This window comes from Stylophora pistillata, chromosome 12, assembly GCF_964205215.1.
Source record: "Stylophora pistillata chromosome 12, jaStyPist1.2, whole genome shotgun sequence".
Classification (NCBI taxonomy): domain Eukaryota; kingdom Metazoa; phylum Cnidaria; class Anthozoa; order Scleractinia; family Pocilloporidae; genus Stylophora; species Stylophora pistillata.
Window position 1 is genome coordinate 19,090,154 of NC_142530.1, and position 15,847 is coordinate 19,106,000.

Sequence of the window (15,847 nt, forward strand, 5' to 3'; positions counted from 1 at the left end):
CAACTCACGCGTTGATTCGCTGAAATTTGAAGACCTGTTAAACCACAAATTAGCAAGAACGCTCTGATTGGTGTGACATGGAAAAAAACCACAATTTGATTGGTTTGTGATACACCAAAAAATTGGGCCAATCATATTGCTTTGAGATATACCAAAAAAAAGATGCGCCAATCAGATTGCTTAGAGATACACCAAATTGTGCTGATCAGATTATACTTCACCACAACACACCAGTCTATATGCTAACATATCGTTATATTTTTAAAAAAATAACTCAAAAATACAAGTAACTTCTTACTAATCAAATGCAAAGGCTATACTGGGGAAAAATTGACTCAAGGTCATGGCAATTACAGACAGGGTGCAGAGTGATTTGCTTTGTAGAATAAAGGAGCATCTACATTGTTATTGGCGACATCACCTTGGCCTCTGTCCTCCAAAGGATCATAAGTCAGAACCAATCAAAATGCCTGAATGAAACTTAACCTAGTTTTTTCGATCAAAAGTACTTTCAACTAAGTCTGTTCGTTTACTTGTTAAGTCTTTTCTCAAAGCAAATAAATAACTTTTAGAAGGCTAGATTAGGCTATATAAAGAACTTGTTGTGAGCCGCCGCCATTTGGGTATGTCGGACACGTAGTGATGTTACACTTCGTTGTCTTTTACGCTCAATAGACACTTAACAACAAGCCTAATATTCCCACTTCCTTCCCATGAAATAATTAAACGGCAAGCAAGTCTTTACTTTTGCTTCTCTTTAATAAAACATATTGTGTTACAACTTCATTCATCATGTGTATTAATTTCATGACGTTCAATTCGTAAAACGAAGATTGGTGAACCAAAAGGGCAACGGCTTGCACTGATAAGTTCTTTATATAGCCTTATCTATGATATAATATAATATAATAGTTATTTACTTGCTTCGAGAAAAGGCTTAAAAAGTAAACGAACAGACTTAGTTGAAAATACTTTTGGACGAAAAGACTTTCGGACGAAAAGACTCTTGGACGAAAAGACGGGACACCTTAAAAAACCTACTATAGACCATTTCAAAATTATCTGAACCATGCAAATTTTTAGCATTGAGTTAAAATTGAAGGAAATCATATGGAAAACACTGATATCATCCAAACCGTCTTTTGGATTCTAAGAGATTTAACAAATTTACACGTAGAAGCTTGCATATTACGTACAAGTAGATAATTTGATGAAACATGCTGAAGGCTAACTTCACTTCTACCATTTATTTTCAAAAGAGCTTACATCCTCTTGCTACTAACACTTAGTGGTAGACAAAGCATACCATAAGCTGCTTGAATATATTGGTTCAAGTCCGAAATAAGTAATATGAAATAAGATGTCTGGGATTTGAAAACTCCTCTGGGTATGAATTTTAAACTGACGAAAAACCATGTTCGTAAAAGAGAAAATCGCGGATCGGTGCGTGAACTCTATTAAGAAGTGTAGGGAGATTTGTCGAAGCAAATGAAAAACTTTTGCCTGAGTTCACTTGACGAACAACAAGTTTAAGACTGTATTGAAACGTTAAGACCTAGGTCGTGACATCAAATGGCTATCGATTGATACCGATCGAGTAAATCAACACTATTTACGCTATCGAATGAATCCATGGAGGATTCATACTACGCTAAATGGACTGATATCAATGAACCATCATCAGTTATAGAAAACGAGCTTACACCCCAAAAGAATCAAAGAAGGCGAGAGAAAAAGGTTACTTACCCGGAAAATGATGATAAATTGCTCTTCATTCAAGCCGCCATTTTGATCGAACGATATGACCAATAGCATCACCTCTAATATTAGGAGCGCGAGAGATGGAACGTTCTCATCTTGCGTTTCATTGGCTCTGATTTGAGAAGCTGAAAATATTTTTTACTACGAGGGTTTCCTCATCAGAAAATTATTTACTGGTAAAATCTCTTGAGAAAATGGTTCACACTCAGAGTTGATGAGCGATCATCGAATTTCCACCTAAAGCAATTCATTGATATACCGTTTTCCGAGTGTTAAGAAATAATACAAACAAATATCGCAATACATACGTACGCGTGGCCTGTAATAGGCTTTTGATTCTCTGTAATAATTATGGACAAAATATAAATAGCAATAGCTTCAGTACGAAAATAGTGCGATAAATGTTCGAAAAGTCGATAATGTGTAGGCCTAATAAATCAAGAAAGGTTCAAAGATTCTGTGACGATGTGTTGTTACGTAACGCGCGAGTTTCCTCTCAGTCTCAAGAAATGTAACTGAGCAGATGTCCTCTTGGCCTAAGATCCTTGCGGTCAAAAGTTAGGCAGATTTCTCCATCGGTAGCCTTCTGTATGATATGGTGGGCAGCCAGCCACCTTCGACTCCTTCGATGAGCTCGAAGATATTGATCAAGAGACTCAAGTCAGGCTTGTCACTTCACGGGTTTATTACGAACCAACATAATGACCTACTCTCAGTTGGCTTGTTAGCTCAATTAGTAGAGCACAACACCGGTATCGCACAGGTCATGGGTTCGAATCCCGTACGGGCCTGAACTTTTTTTAAGGCCTTATTTTCACTACTGCTGAAATAGTGCTCATTGCTGCGAGGGTCGTTCCCACACTCGTTAAGTCAAACTGTAATCTTTTCATCATGGCTGAAAAAAATTTGGTGGACCAATTGTAATATTTAGCTCTCTTTTCTTGGTATCAGAACGCTTTTTTGAGTATTCTTAAATACTGCAACCTTAATTCGAAGGAATCTAAAATTACAAAAAAGATTACCGAGTAACACATGTGATCGTAAACCAGGTAAGCTCTCCATCAGCTGATCGATAAGAACGTGCTGTTTGCATTGGAAAAGTTACCAACAAACCATGCTACATTTAGGATGAAATCAAGTTAAGAATGGAAATTCTATGAAGCAGATACCTTTGACTGTTGCAGGAGGTGCTTCATTTTCGTCCATTGACTTGTACATTTTTGATACAACTGCGATGATCGATTATGTCATACGATTTAAATATTAAATGCACTATCATGACGCTGCAACGAAGTTCCGGTACTATATTAAGCAGATTAAAAACTATTCGACGAAATCTTTCAATTCAGTATCTCTTCTCATAGCAAAGTAGGAATCGTTGGTGCATAACGGGTAAAATAACTAAATAACTAAGGTGGGTAACTATAGCAATTTACGGAGAAAGAAAACATTCCACAGTTCTACGCCAATGTAAGCAAATTTACTTCCGGTCATTTTGAAAATCTTGCGTGACCTGCGATCGGCTGTTCTTTATGCATGACCTTCTGTCGGCTTCTCTTTTTGCGTGACCTTCGATTGGTCGTTCTTTTGCAGAGTACCAAACTATGCAATACGGAGCTGACCAGTTGAACCAAACCAGGCTGCTTTTCGCACTGCCCTGGTAAGCGCACCCACCAAAAATAACAACCTCATGATCGCAGCCCCTCAAATATCAAGGGATAGCTTTCAGTGAGGGGGGCTGAAGTAAATGAGAGGGGAGAGGGCAGAAAACGCTTTTCGTGGATGCTCTTTTCTCAGAACTGAACTCTTCTCTGCTTGAAATATCCAAAATGGTGGCCACTCTTTTTACGAAGAAATGCTAAGCGTTCGCTTGTAAAGAATACATGCGTGCTGCAAGGTGGATCGCAGGTTGTGTCTTGTATAACTTTTACAAGGTAGCGCGTGACTCAAAATTATGTCAGCATGAGTATGGTGGTTTGCAACCAATCTCTAGAGACACAGTTAACAAAGGTGAAAGGAACAAATGTTGGTGGACGAACGAAAGAAGCTGATGGGATATCTATTGTTTACGTCCACCAACATGCCGGCAAAATCCCTACAATTTTCTCACCTTGCTCACAAGGAGAACTTGTTTTACAATCAAGAGCTCCTTTAAGTTAGTTATCATTTTCATTATTTTCGTGACCTCTTGCAAGGAGAAATAAGATGCCAGTCACTCTTACGGGAGGGAGGGGGGGGGGTGAAGTGTCAAAATAACAATTACCGAGTACTCATGTGATCTGGAAGCAAGTCAGCTCTCCGTCAGCTGATCGACGAAAACCTGTCGTGTGCGTTTTAAAAGCTACCAACAAACCACGCTAAATTTAGGAGGGAATTAAGTTAAAAATGGAAATGTTATGAAGCAGATACCATGGCTGTTGTAGGAGGCGCTTCATTTTCGTCCATCGACTTGAACATGTTCGAAACTACTGGGATGTGAAAAAAAAGCGAAGTGACGATCGGTTATGTCACACGATTTGAATAAATACCAACGACACTATCAAGACACAGCAACGAAATACAAGAAATATATTAATCAGGTTAAAAAAAAATCAACGAAATATTTCAATTCAGTAACTCTACGTATAGAAAAGTAGGAATTGTTGGTGCACAATAAGTAAAATAACTTATTTATGTATACACGGTCGTATACGTAAACACCCAAGGCTATTCACGGCGAGAGAGAAAACATTCCCCAGTTCTAATTCCGTGTAGGATGTAATTAAAGTTACTTTTGGTCCTTTTGGGCTGAATACCTTGCGTGAACTGCGATCGGCTCTTCTTTTGGCGTGACCTGCGATTGGCCGTTTTTCTCTTTTAGTGGGAACACCAAATTCTCCACACCCACAAAAAATAACAACCTCATGATCGTAATGGAACTGAAGTAAACGACAGGAAAACGCCTTTCATGGAATTTCCTCTCTCTCAGCTTGAAATATCCAAATTAACGGCCACGCTTTTCACCTGAAGAAATGCTAAGCGCTCGCTTGTCAATACATGTGTACTGCAAGGTGGATCGCAGGTTACATCTTGTATGCCTTTCATACATTCATGATGGCACGTTACACAGTGAGTTGGGTCCTCCGTGCCGTTTCACACTTAGCCCTGTGCCCAGACTCTGGTAATATAGACATACAAGTATCCTACTTGGGAATCATCCGCAAGGCCGATTAAAAACACAAAGTGGTAACTCGGAAAGTGGGAAGAGAAGTGCGAACGTGCGCACGAGAGAACCTAACCTCTTGCGCAGTGCTCTAAAACAAAGGTTGCTTTCAAGTGATCATTCAAAGTCTTCAATGTTTTTTTACGAGATCTATTTCAAATTGGTTCATGAAAATTCGCCATGCCGGTTATGTTAACCGCGCATACTTCGAGAGACAATCGCGTCGATAGAATACGAAGCAGCTTTAGACCTTCAGTCAAGACAGTGTTGCTGAGTGCTATATAATTATATTAGATTATGGGTTCGAAATTTCTAGCGCAGGATAGAGGGCGTGTAGGAAGCCAAAATCAACTACCGCGCATAGAAATCGAGTGATCGAACCAATTTTGTATATACCTACTAGTCTTAAAAAAAAAAATAAGAAAAAAAACAGGCTGTTGTTTATTTTTTCTTTCTCTCGACAACCGCACAATTTCGGGCTTCTCACTTCACTCACCATCTAACATTGAATAGATACCGAGTGGTGTAGCCAATCAGATTGCAGTATCTGTGCTACAACGCTAGTGGATTTGTACCTATACTCGGTATGAAACAAATGCTCTAGAGGAAACTAACTCGATAATATGCTAACCTAGCGACACATCCAGTTGGTAAGAAGTCATTCAGTAACCTCACTATTGTAACAAGGTGCCGTATCGCAAGTGTTAATGGGACACAATTACTGACTTGGTTTTTACCAGGGCCCAGTTTATTGTAGGCCGATTAGCGCTAACCCAAGGTTAAATTTTCTCGGGTTTCTTTATTCTTTTGCGCAAGAGCCTTTTCGGGATAATTTTCTCAATTATTTTTAGAGTATCCAATCATCAAATTCTAGACTACAAGAATTAAGTTAAATTTTCCTTTAAAGCCTTCAGATCCGAGATCAGATTTCACACTAACCCTGGGATATCTCAACCCAGCTTTGAATAGCCCAGCTAATGTTTGCAGCGCGCACTTTCCGTTTTCCATCTCCTTAACCCTTTGCACCCTAACATCAGTATGCATATTCTCCATACTGTTCGCTATAAATTCCTTAAGGTGCTGGCAAGGTGAATTTGTTTAACAATCAAGAGCTCCTACAGTTGGTACTCATTGTCTTTTTTCTCGTGACGTTAATGCGTGATTCAGTGATGTTGCAAGAAGAAATTAGACGCCAGTCACTCTTAGGGATTTCAGGGTTAAAGAAATAGCAAAATATGTTCATTGAGACCAACGTATAGAATTATGCTGTTTTTTCTAAATCGTATCAGAAACAATCCCAACACCTGAGCACTGTGTGTTGCAACAAACACTTCTCGTGTTCAAAAAGCAAGTTGTGTAGCTACGCTGCAAAATGTTTCCTTTCGAGTGAAGAAAAGCCTTGATTAAAAAAAAATGTGTCCTTAGCTTTTTTTGGAATCTTATGTAACCTACTCTTCTAGACAACTGGACTATATGTAATACAAAATTCACAGAAAACCGAAAAATATTTGGGGCGAAGCAGAGTATGAACACAATTTGTTCCTAAGCTGGGTGCAAACGGGATCTCTTCATGGCCGGCCTTGATAGAAAAAAGAAATGTGTTCTTAGCCTTTTTGGAATCTTACATAACTTAATAAAGACTGTTTCTCTTATAGACAACTGAGCGCATATGTAAAACAAAATTCAGAGAAAACTGAATAATCTCTGGATTGTTGCAGAGTGCGAACACTCTTCGTTCCTAAGCTGGGTCCCAACGGGATTTCTTGACGGCTGGTTTCTGTGGTTTTGACGATTGGAGCCTGTCAGGGGGTTTAGCTGTACTGTGATGACTTGTAGCGTCCCACGTGTTAGATGCTGAGGAAGATGCCGCGCAGAAGTGAGACTTATACTGGGCCTGAGGACCAAAACGTGAAAGACTTTTAAGAATATATAAACAAAGATTAAGTCTCCACTGGTATGATTTGTTCGGGTGGAGCAACACAACAAAGGTAATAACAAATATAAAAGGACCAAACTGTCCACAGGAAGCCGAAGAGATTTTTTATTCGTTGAAAAAAAGGGGGAAAATGGGTCAAGATTGTGACAGTTTACCCTCTAAAGTGACAAAGTTTTCATGAGAAAGAAACTCATATCAAGAACCTGAAAAGCAGCCTTGAGAGCCGAGGTCCGATCGTTTCTTGCCGAAGAGCCGAACACTCCTCCCGAAGCCGAAGATGACGACGGACGAAAAGATGTTTTTGAGGACGATGATGATACGAAAGACGATTGTGGATACGATGATTCTGTATACGAATACTGTGCTCCTCTGCCATCACTGGCTTGGTTTCCCTGTGGAGAGATACGACAGATAATCTTTTGTGAGTACCAAATAGGCTCCAATTTAAAAATTAAAACTGAATTTGTTAAAACTTTGTCGGACAAAACCTTTTTGGAGTAAACAAATCAATACTATTTTTCGTCCAGATATTTTGCGAGCCATTTGGGTCCGCAAGTCTGGCGAGAGCAAACATAAGGTTACCGACGATGCCAAATAGCGTTATTTACCGACGATCCCTGCATTCCTAGGCCAGGCCTCTCACGCATGCGCGGTCTTCCTTCCCTTCCACTGGCTTTTCCCTTGCCTTGTCGAAAACGAGACTTCCTGAACCAAGCATTCTACAGACGAGAGCGAGAAACATTTACATGCAGTGGACAACAGGACAAATATCACAAAAGTATCGAAAGTAAACCGTGTTTGCATCGGTTTTACTTAATCTCGTGCTGTGATTGGTCCACAAAACTAGAGCCATCCTCTCAACCAATCAGATGTAGACTTAAAAGTACAAGCGACTTGGTCTGACGCGTTTCTCGTTATGGGTAGTTCTCGTAACAGGTTCCTTACGATCTTTCTCTTCCTTCTGATGATACTCAAAGAAAATACAGCCCGTCTTGCGACTGTATTCTACGCCAGGTAAATAGAGTGCTTTTCGAATGAGTCGTAAATCAAAACCAAAGTAATAATGACGGCCAACTAAAAGAAATAAATATACTTTGAAGAGCTAATGAGAACTCAAAGTAAAAACAAGCAAACCTCGTAATGCGCGAGAAAACGCGAGAAAACGCGGGAAAACGCGGGCGACCAATTGGTTGAGAAAGTGGTGTGAGTTTTCTGGACCAATCACAGAGCGAAATAAAACAAAACCAATGTCATTCCGGATTACTTTCAATACTCGATAGAACATTGCTCTAGAATACAATCGTGATTCATAACACAAATAACCGTCACTAGCTGCGGAAATACTAGGATCTGTCATCGCTGAAATAACATACGAATAAATAGATAGTTTTGCCTCTAGATTTTCTCTCACATTCCTAGAAGTTAGAACCCACTTGAATAATGTATACAACTGCATAGTGGACAACTAAGTAACTTTCAATCGAATGGCTGTATATGCAGATCAATGGCACAATCTGAACAACAGCTTACCTATCTCTCCTTTAACCGAACTGGATTCAACAGATGTATTTATTATTACAAATGGCTGAAAATCCGGTAGGAAAAATCGCGCAATATTTACATATTCAGCAAAGACAACTTGTAAACGACATTAGTCAAGAACATTTTCCGGAGTACAATTTCTTATCAACCCTTTGAGAGTTTCCTGACAAATGTCGTTATTGAGTCATCCACCCTTGCAGTTTTTGTCGCTGACAAGTTCTTCTGGCAGAAGTCCGCCTGTTCAAAACCTGGAATAACAGATATTGGACGAGGGAATTTATCGCTAAAAACTTGTCATGATTGACAATCTACAACCACACTGGAAAAAACTTATCAGGGGATAACAAATCAAAGTAAATGCGTCGACAAACTCGCAAACGTTAAGTTTTCACGAGTCAAGAAAGATGTTTTAGGGTTTAAAAGTAAGAACCTTCATTGCCATCTCCATCAAGGCCTCAGGGACCACTTGATTAGCTCCTTCCTAAAAAAAAAAAAGTATAATGGGTTAGAGCAAGTGGATGTCTACATAAGTCGGAAAATTGCATGGAGTGATATTTTTGTCATTTCGAATTCGCACGCTTTTCAACGTTTCTCTTCTCTACACTTACCAAAGTCTGCGAAAGATATATTCACAGGGACAGATTTTGGTAAACTTTGAGATGAGTTAGACAGTGCAGAAATGAAAACGAAAGCTTTAGCCTATTTCAACTCCATTATGAAGGAGGTTAACGTACTCTACGGGTAGGATCTACTTGATCACAGTTTCTGGAAGCCGTTTATTCTTTCTTTCTATTTTTTGTTTTGTTTTGTTTTCTAATATTGAGCTTTCCAGCTTGTGAGATAACACATGCTTCTACATTATCTTTATTTTAACCGGTTTCCTCGGAAAAAAAATTAATGAATATGGCAACACTTACCAAATTTCGCACAAGATCCCCTGAAAAGTTCTGATCAGAAGACGTAAGAAGGGTGTAGGCCACACCCTTTTCTCCTGTAACGAAAAAAGGTAAAGATACACGATCAAAAATAGCAATGGCAACAGAACTGCCACAATACCAATCACTTCAGTGTTCACCTTTTGGCCCTGTATATGTGATTCCCAGTACTACTTTTCAAGTGTTATAAATGAAGAGAATTTGGTGTTTCATCGAAATCACATCATCCAGTCAGTCAATTTTTCTATTCGTATCACATTTTTTGTTCTTACTGGATAATGCCTTGATATTGCAAGAAAAATACACCAAGTTCATTATTTCCAGGAGTGACTCGCTTCCTGCAGTTCTCAAAAGCAGCAAAGAAAGCGTTGCTTTTACTTCAGGTCAATTTTCTTTTCAGAGTAAACGAGTGTAGAAGCGCCACATCGTATTTGCTACAGTTAGCAACCGAACAAACTTACCTGCTCTGCCAGTTCGACCAATCCGGTGCGTGTGCGTGTGGATGTCACGAGCCACATCGTAATTTATGACAGTTTTGATTGATGGAATGTCCAAGCCACGGGCTAAAATAAAAACCAACTCGTCAACACTACGCTGCTAAGCAGTCTAGTCAGCTCTCTTTCAGCCGTGCGGCAAAAGCGCGAGCTAAGCTAGAGTCGCGCATGCCTTCATGTGACTACCGCTTACATTAGGCTTTCCCCGCTTTGTTACGAGGCAACGGAAAAGGCTGCTGCGCAGACAAATTGAAAAAAAGGAAACGAAACAAAACAAACAGAGCTAATGCAGTCCTGAATTGTCTCACAAAATCATTGCACCAAAAAACTGCATAGGACCGTGCCGCACTACGAACCAGGAGTATCTGGAGGTTTCGCTCCATTACAAGTTTGCCCCTGACTAAATTAGCCCCCACTTCGACGAGTTCGCCCCATAAAATATAACAAACGAGACGTTAGCTTTGCCACGTTTTCTTCTTCTAAAATTGCTGCGTAAAAAGCGTCAAACACGCAGCAATCTCTGCAAACATCCTGTGTGCGCGCAGTTTCCGCGCTGAGTGAAATAACAGCATAGGTATAAGCGATAGTTCATATATTTCAACCTTTGGTTCCTACCTGCTACATCAGTTGCTACTAGAATAGGAATCTCTTGTCTCTTGAATGAATAGATGACTTTGTCTCTCTCGAATTGATCCATATCTCCGTGCAGTAACACCGCTGAGTATAAAGAGACCAAAAGCAATCCATGTTATATCAGTTAGATGTAAAAGGTGACACAGATCAAGGTAACTAAATATTTCCGTTTATAATCCAACAGATATTTTTGCTCGCGCGTGATTGATCAAAACGCATCACGTGAACGAATATCCCCCAGCTAAAACTGGGGGATATCCAAGGATATACCTAAAGTGTTATTCCTCAATTTTCAAACCTTACCTCCAATACGGAAAACTCTGCGCTTAAAATTCAATTCAAGATGGTAAACGTCGTGTGATTATTACAGAATAAGAAACATGTTTAATATTTAAAAGATAAATATTTAAAGACAATAAACACGACAACCTCCATTTGGCGCAAAAATATGCTCGTACATTTCACCTTAGACAAAGAACTGTTCGCATCTCAGAACAGATAACGACCGCGGATAAATATTCGTGCATATTTTCGCACCAAATAGTGGCTACTGCTTTGTATTTAGAGGACAGAAAGAGGGCTATTTCCATTCCCCCCCCCTCCATCTAATTATGCACCGCCAAGGAGGGCAACCTTTTTCAACAGGGAGTCTGGGGGCTGGTCTTATAAGAGAGAAAACAAATGCAAAATCAGCTTCTTCCTCAAGGAGACACGGTGGCCTGTTAATAGAGGGCGTTTAACTCCTGATCCAGAGGCGATAGTGTTTATTCCCTCACAGGTCGCCTCAGCGGTAATTTGTCACGTGCTGTAACGATTTGCTGATGCTCATTGTTGGAGAGCAATCTGAGTTGCACAAGAAAGATCGCCATTCCAAGAAGAAAGTTTGAGAGACAGGCTTGAGAAAACAATGGGCATTAAAAACCGACATGTATGCAATAATCTAAGAATTACCTTCAAAATCTTTGGTTTTGAGTTTTGATGCAAGCTCTTCACTGTTAGCCTTTTTGGTCACAAAGATGAGCACACTTCCAGCTTAGAAAGAAACATTTTTACAGGTACATGAGAGAAGTACAAACTAACGTCAATTAAGACAAATTCCTGTGTAACAAAATTGAAATTCACGTTGATGAAATGTTCCAAACAATTCAAGGATCAGGACCTCTTTAAAAAGCGAAACCTTCCTTAAAATGGAAAACAAGTTACCTACAATGAAAATAAAAAAAAATTGGGATTACTTCACTCGTACAGCAAATAACGAAATTACCAGTTTCCGAGTCTTTTAGAGGGAACTATATCGAAGAGGCGAGATTTATACCCGTGGAGTACCTCTCCCAAAAAGGACACTCATCTGGAGGCTATCTCACCATTTTTTTGTAGCAGTTTTCGTTGTGTTACCTGATGTAAAAGAGACTAAATGTCTTGTTAGCCATGTCCATTTATCATTGATGCTTGGCAAGATTTCTACGATCTGTGTTACATCTTCATTCGCCTGGATTAAGAGAAAATAGATAGGAGATTAAGAACAGAACAAATTTTGCATTACGTTAATGAAAATTAGTCTGTTTTTCTCAAACTTTCAGCCCTATCTCAGACAGGAAAATTTTGCAGAGGTCTTTTTTTTTCTTTTTGGGGTATTTCAATTTTGCTAGAACAAATTCAGTTTGCGGTTCGAGTTGATTTTTAACATTATTGTTACGCATGTGCAAAATGCACTACAAGGGCTAAACCTCGGAACTGAACCGTTTGCTTGCTCCCATGATGACTGGACGGGTTTTCAACTACAAGTTTGTTTCCACTCTCTCGTCGATGACCGATAATTGATCATCAGAAACTTATTCTTAATTTGTTGTACATGTCTTTCTTCCTCAAACAATTGTTCCTTACCTCGCCAAGCTCACCCACGACAACTCTAATAGGATCTGTCAAGATATCCCGACAGAGCATCTCGACTTTTTTCTTAAATGTCGCACTGAAAAGCAAGGCTAAAACAACGAAACAAACAAACAACTCAAAACAATGATGATATTTCAACTCAGATGGCCAGATTAGAGATGAAAATTTTATAAACGGAGGAAGCGCAGGTTGCAACTAACCGTCAGTTTTGTGATGTTGAGTTACATATTAGGGCAACAATCACTGATTTATTTATTCATTGTGGAAAGAATAATGAGTTGAAAAGAAGAGGTACTACTCACTCTGTCTATCGGGACGAACGTTATTTGCAATCGACCTCACTTGCGGCTCTAGAGAAATACATTCAGTGACATTAAAGGATAAGTGTCAGGTTTTGATAACCACGACAGAAATAAGCAAGATGTCCATATGTGTTCATTTACACACCATTAAAAGACTCCGAAAGCATAAAGCACCTTTTCAATTTAGGAGAAACGATTGGTTTCAGATTTGAATTTGATTGGTTTAGAACGAGGCGGGAATTTATTGAACCAAACACAGAGCAAAGTGAAGCAAAACTAACACAGTCCCCCACTACTTTCGACGCACAATTGAAAACTTACTTTGTTCAAGCGATGCTTGTTCATGATGTTCTTAGCCGTATGGTTTACATACCAAATCCCATGTCAAACATCCTGTCAGCTTCATCAAAGACCAGATATGTAACTCTTTTCAGGTTTGTGCCCTTTGCCTTCACATGATCAATCAGACGGCCCTAGCGTTGGATAACAATATAATTAAAAAACTGATAAAATGAAGCGTTAAGGTTGTGTATGAGGGTTACCCAACCACTTAAGGTTGCAGTCATTTTAGATAATTTTAAGAGTGGCTAACCCACTACCAACAATGAAAATGAGCAATTAGGTCGCTCTTTAATCCGCATCTATTTTATTTTTGTTTTTTTGTTTTTTTTTTCGATAAGGAAGCATGTTTCGTTCAAAAGGCGTGCAGAATGGCACTAATAAAAAGTATTTACTTAAAGAATATGTCAATGAACCTGGAAAGAAAGAAAAACGACTGAACCTAGTTTAAGATCATTTTGACCTATAATTCACTGTAAAAGATGGTGCTATTCAGTGAGCGCGACACAAGCATACTTGAAGAAAAAGAACTCCGTGTGCCCCCATTAACAGTTGAACCTGCGACCTTCCAAATAATTAGTACATGTATTTCAGATGCTCTACCACTAAGCTTTAGGGAGACTCATGACAGGCTGGACCGTTTGACTGAGTTCATGATGACAAACTTCCGGCATACCGCTAGCTTAGAAATGTTGAATGTGACGCTCTTGCACAATGATGATGATGCAAGGAGGCAAATTTGAAGCCTGGTAATTTAATAGAAAGATTATGTTCATTTTCTACATCTGCACAAGGAAACGTTTCCTTACCGGAGTTGCAACAACAATTTCTGCTCCTTCCTGAAGAGCCTTTGACTGTTCATACTTATTACCCCCACCAAACACAGCCACAGCGTGGATGTTGTAAACTTTTCCAAACCGCCGAGCCTCAGCGAAGATCTGCTGGCAAAGTTCTCTGGTAGGGGCACAGATCAGGGCTATGGGTCCGTCACCAGGCTCTAGCTCAGGTTGGTCCATAATATGTACCAGTGCTGGCCACAGGAAGGCCGCAGTCTTACCAGAACCTGTTTTAGCAATGCCTATGATGTCTCGGCCACTAAGTGCCACAGGGATTGCCTGAAAAAGGCCCAGAGGTATGATTCATGGATCTCAATTCTGTTAGATTTTCTTAAAAAAAGACCCTGGTCAGCCACAGTGGTATGAGGAAAAAAGGCTTTTCCTTCCCTTTCCCACTTAGTTAAGTACCCTGCAAGCCACAGTTCAAAGGAGTGTCACGGGGGAAAACTGAAGTTTACCTTTTTTATTAGCTGTGTTTAATGCAAATGAAGAATTAATTGACAGCAATTTAGTTACAGTGAGACCATACTGGCATATTGCTAAACAAAAGTTCACCAAGACTGATATTCAAAGTTATAAATTTAGAATAAAATACAAAAGGATATCTCAGAGAAAATAATATACCTCTACTTGTAAGAAATCATTTTTCAGGAGTAAGCCAAAACTTCTATTTTAGTGTATTTCCTAATTCAGTATTTTTAGGGAGTTACTATCAGATGGTTTCTGATGACCTTCTCTCACTCATTCTATCCAAGGAGTGATAAGGATAATAGCCAGCTACCAGAAGTCATGCAGGCTTGCCAAACACTAACAATGTGGTGTGGTACAGATATTTCATACTACTGCATGCGATGTTAGTTCTTGATTTCCGTCATACCTGACACTGGATAGGTGTTGGCTGTGTGTATTCAGACTTCCTGATTGCACCCATGAGCTGTTCATCAAAACTAAAATGTGCAAAACTGATGGATGGCTTTGTAGGCTGAGCTCCCGACACCTGTCAATCAATTACGACAATGAAGTGTACATGTACATACTGAACTTAAAAGGAATTATCAGCTGAAGCAAGTTTGCATTGATTTAACCCACTTAACAAATGGTAGACAACACAGCGTACACTATTGAGTTATAGATGCACGCGGGAGGTTGCTAAACACGAAAGAAGCGTAAGAGTTGCTCGAGGCTAGCACCTCGAGCGACTCTAGCTTCTTGAGTGCTTAGCAGACCTCCCAAGTGCATCCATAACTCAATAGTGTACGCTGTGGTGTTTACTATTTGTTTTATAACATAACATTGATAAATTGTAGCTAAGGAGTTCCCTTTTATTTAACAAATCTTACGTGACCAGAAAAAACAGGTGCGCGCAGAAAAATAGTCTTTGCATTTGCTCACGTCACCAGCGTACACCCATTGTAATGATACACAATGTGTATCATTACAATGTAAATGCATGACACCTTCTATCAATTACCAATGACGATGAAATGTATATTCTGAACTGACATGTATCAATAATTTCTGGTTAAAATGAGTTTGTGCTAATTTCACCTTTAGTTATGGGTTTTGGCAAAACTGCAATCATAAACTGTACACAACAAAGCCAAGGGAAAATATTTAAAACAAGATAAAGCTACAGTACCCCTCAGATATATGTTAACTGCACAGATGCATTCTGCTACACCCAGACGTTGGGTAGTCCGACGCATTTATAGAAAAACACATGAACACTAGCATACGCTGCCATAAAAGAGAATTCAAGTCTTATACCTCATTCTCACCAAGGTTTAACATGTATTACAGCTGTTTTGTAAGACACAGCTTAAAGTGCACCTACACCCAAAAAATTTTTTTCGCTTAACGAAGTAAGCTTATTATTTTGAGTATTTCTGTGCAAAAATTTTTTTATTTGCTCAAATCTTCAATTTTCTATGCCCAGTCAAAATACGGAAAATCGGCCGCCATCTTGCCCCACGA

At 39.4% G+C, this 15,847-nt stretch overlaps 2 protein-coding genes across 6 annotated transcripts in view; both read right to left on the minus strand.

The window, feature by feature from the left end:
* LOC111327504 (natural resistance-associated macrophage protein 2-like) overlaps positions 1 to 3,074 on the minus strand; it is a 31,618-nt gene extending 28,544 nt beyond the window's left edge. For 2 of the 5 annotated variants that reach the window (XM_088740937.1, XM_088740936.1), the window contains exon 1: positions 1,747 to 1,866. Coding sequence is in view for 2 of the 5 variants with exons in the window: in XM_088740938.1 (XP_088597064.1) it covers positions 2,931 to 2,979 (49 nt within the window). In the remaining 3 variants the exon portion in view is untranslated. Of the gene's footprint in view, positions 1 to 1,746; positions 1,867 to 2,930 lie in introns of those variants that run through there. The other 3 variants (XM_088740938.1, XM_088740939.1, XM_088740941.1) reach the window with 3 other exon arrangements.
* Positions 3,075 to 5,381: 2,307 nt separating this feature from the next.
* LOC148719113 (ATP-dependent RNA helicase DDX42-like) lies at positions 5,382 to 14,891 on the minus strand. Its single transcript, XM_088741255.1, has 14 exons — positions 14,751 to 14,891; positions 13,847 to 14,152; positions 13,072 to 13,171; positions 12,699 to 12,746; positions 12,388 to 12,485; positions 11,899 to 11,992; positions 11,455 to 11,535; positions 10,486 to 10,587; positions 9,838 to 9,939; positions 9,359 to 9,432; positions 8,872 to 8,922; positions 7,508 to 7,618; positions 7,103 to 7,291; positions 5,382 to 6,857 (listed from the first exon to the last, which is right to left on the minus strand). Exons 1-14 carry the CDS (start codon positions 14,802 to 14,804, stop codon positions 6,702 to 6,704), a joined length of 1,566 nt encoding a protein of 521 aa, XP_088597381.1. The 5' UTR covers positions 14,805 to 14,891; the 3' UTR covers positions 5,382 to 6,701.
* Positions 14,892 to 15,847: the final 956 nt, after the last annotated feature.

Excerpts from the sequence above, each read along its gene's own strand:
- LOC148719113 (XM_088741255.1), bottom strand. The coding sequence starts at position 14,804 with ATGGGTGCAATCAGGAAGTCTGAATACACACAGCCAACACCTATCCAG. Across the intron at positions 11,993-12,387 it reads TCGTGGGTGAGCTTGGCGAG|GCGAATGAAGATGTAACACA; the intron begins GTAAGGAACAAT and ends CTCTTAATCCAG. Across the intron at positions 10,588-11,454 it reads CAAAACCAAAGATTTTGAAG|CGGTGTTACTGCACGGAGAT; the intron begins GTAATTCTTAGA and ends CTTTATACTCAG.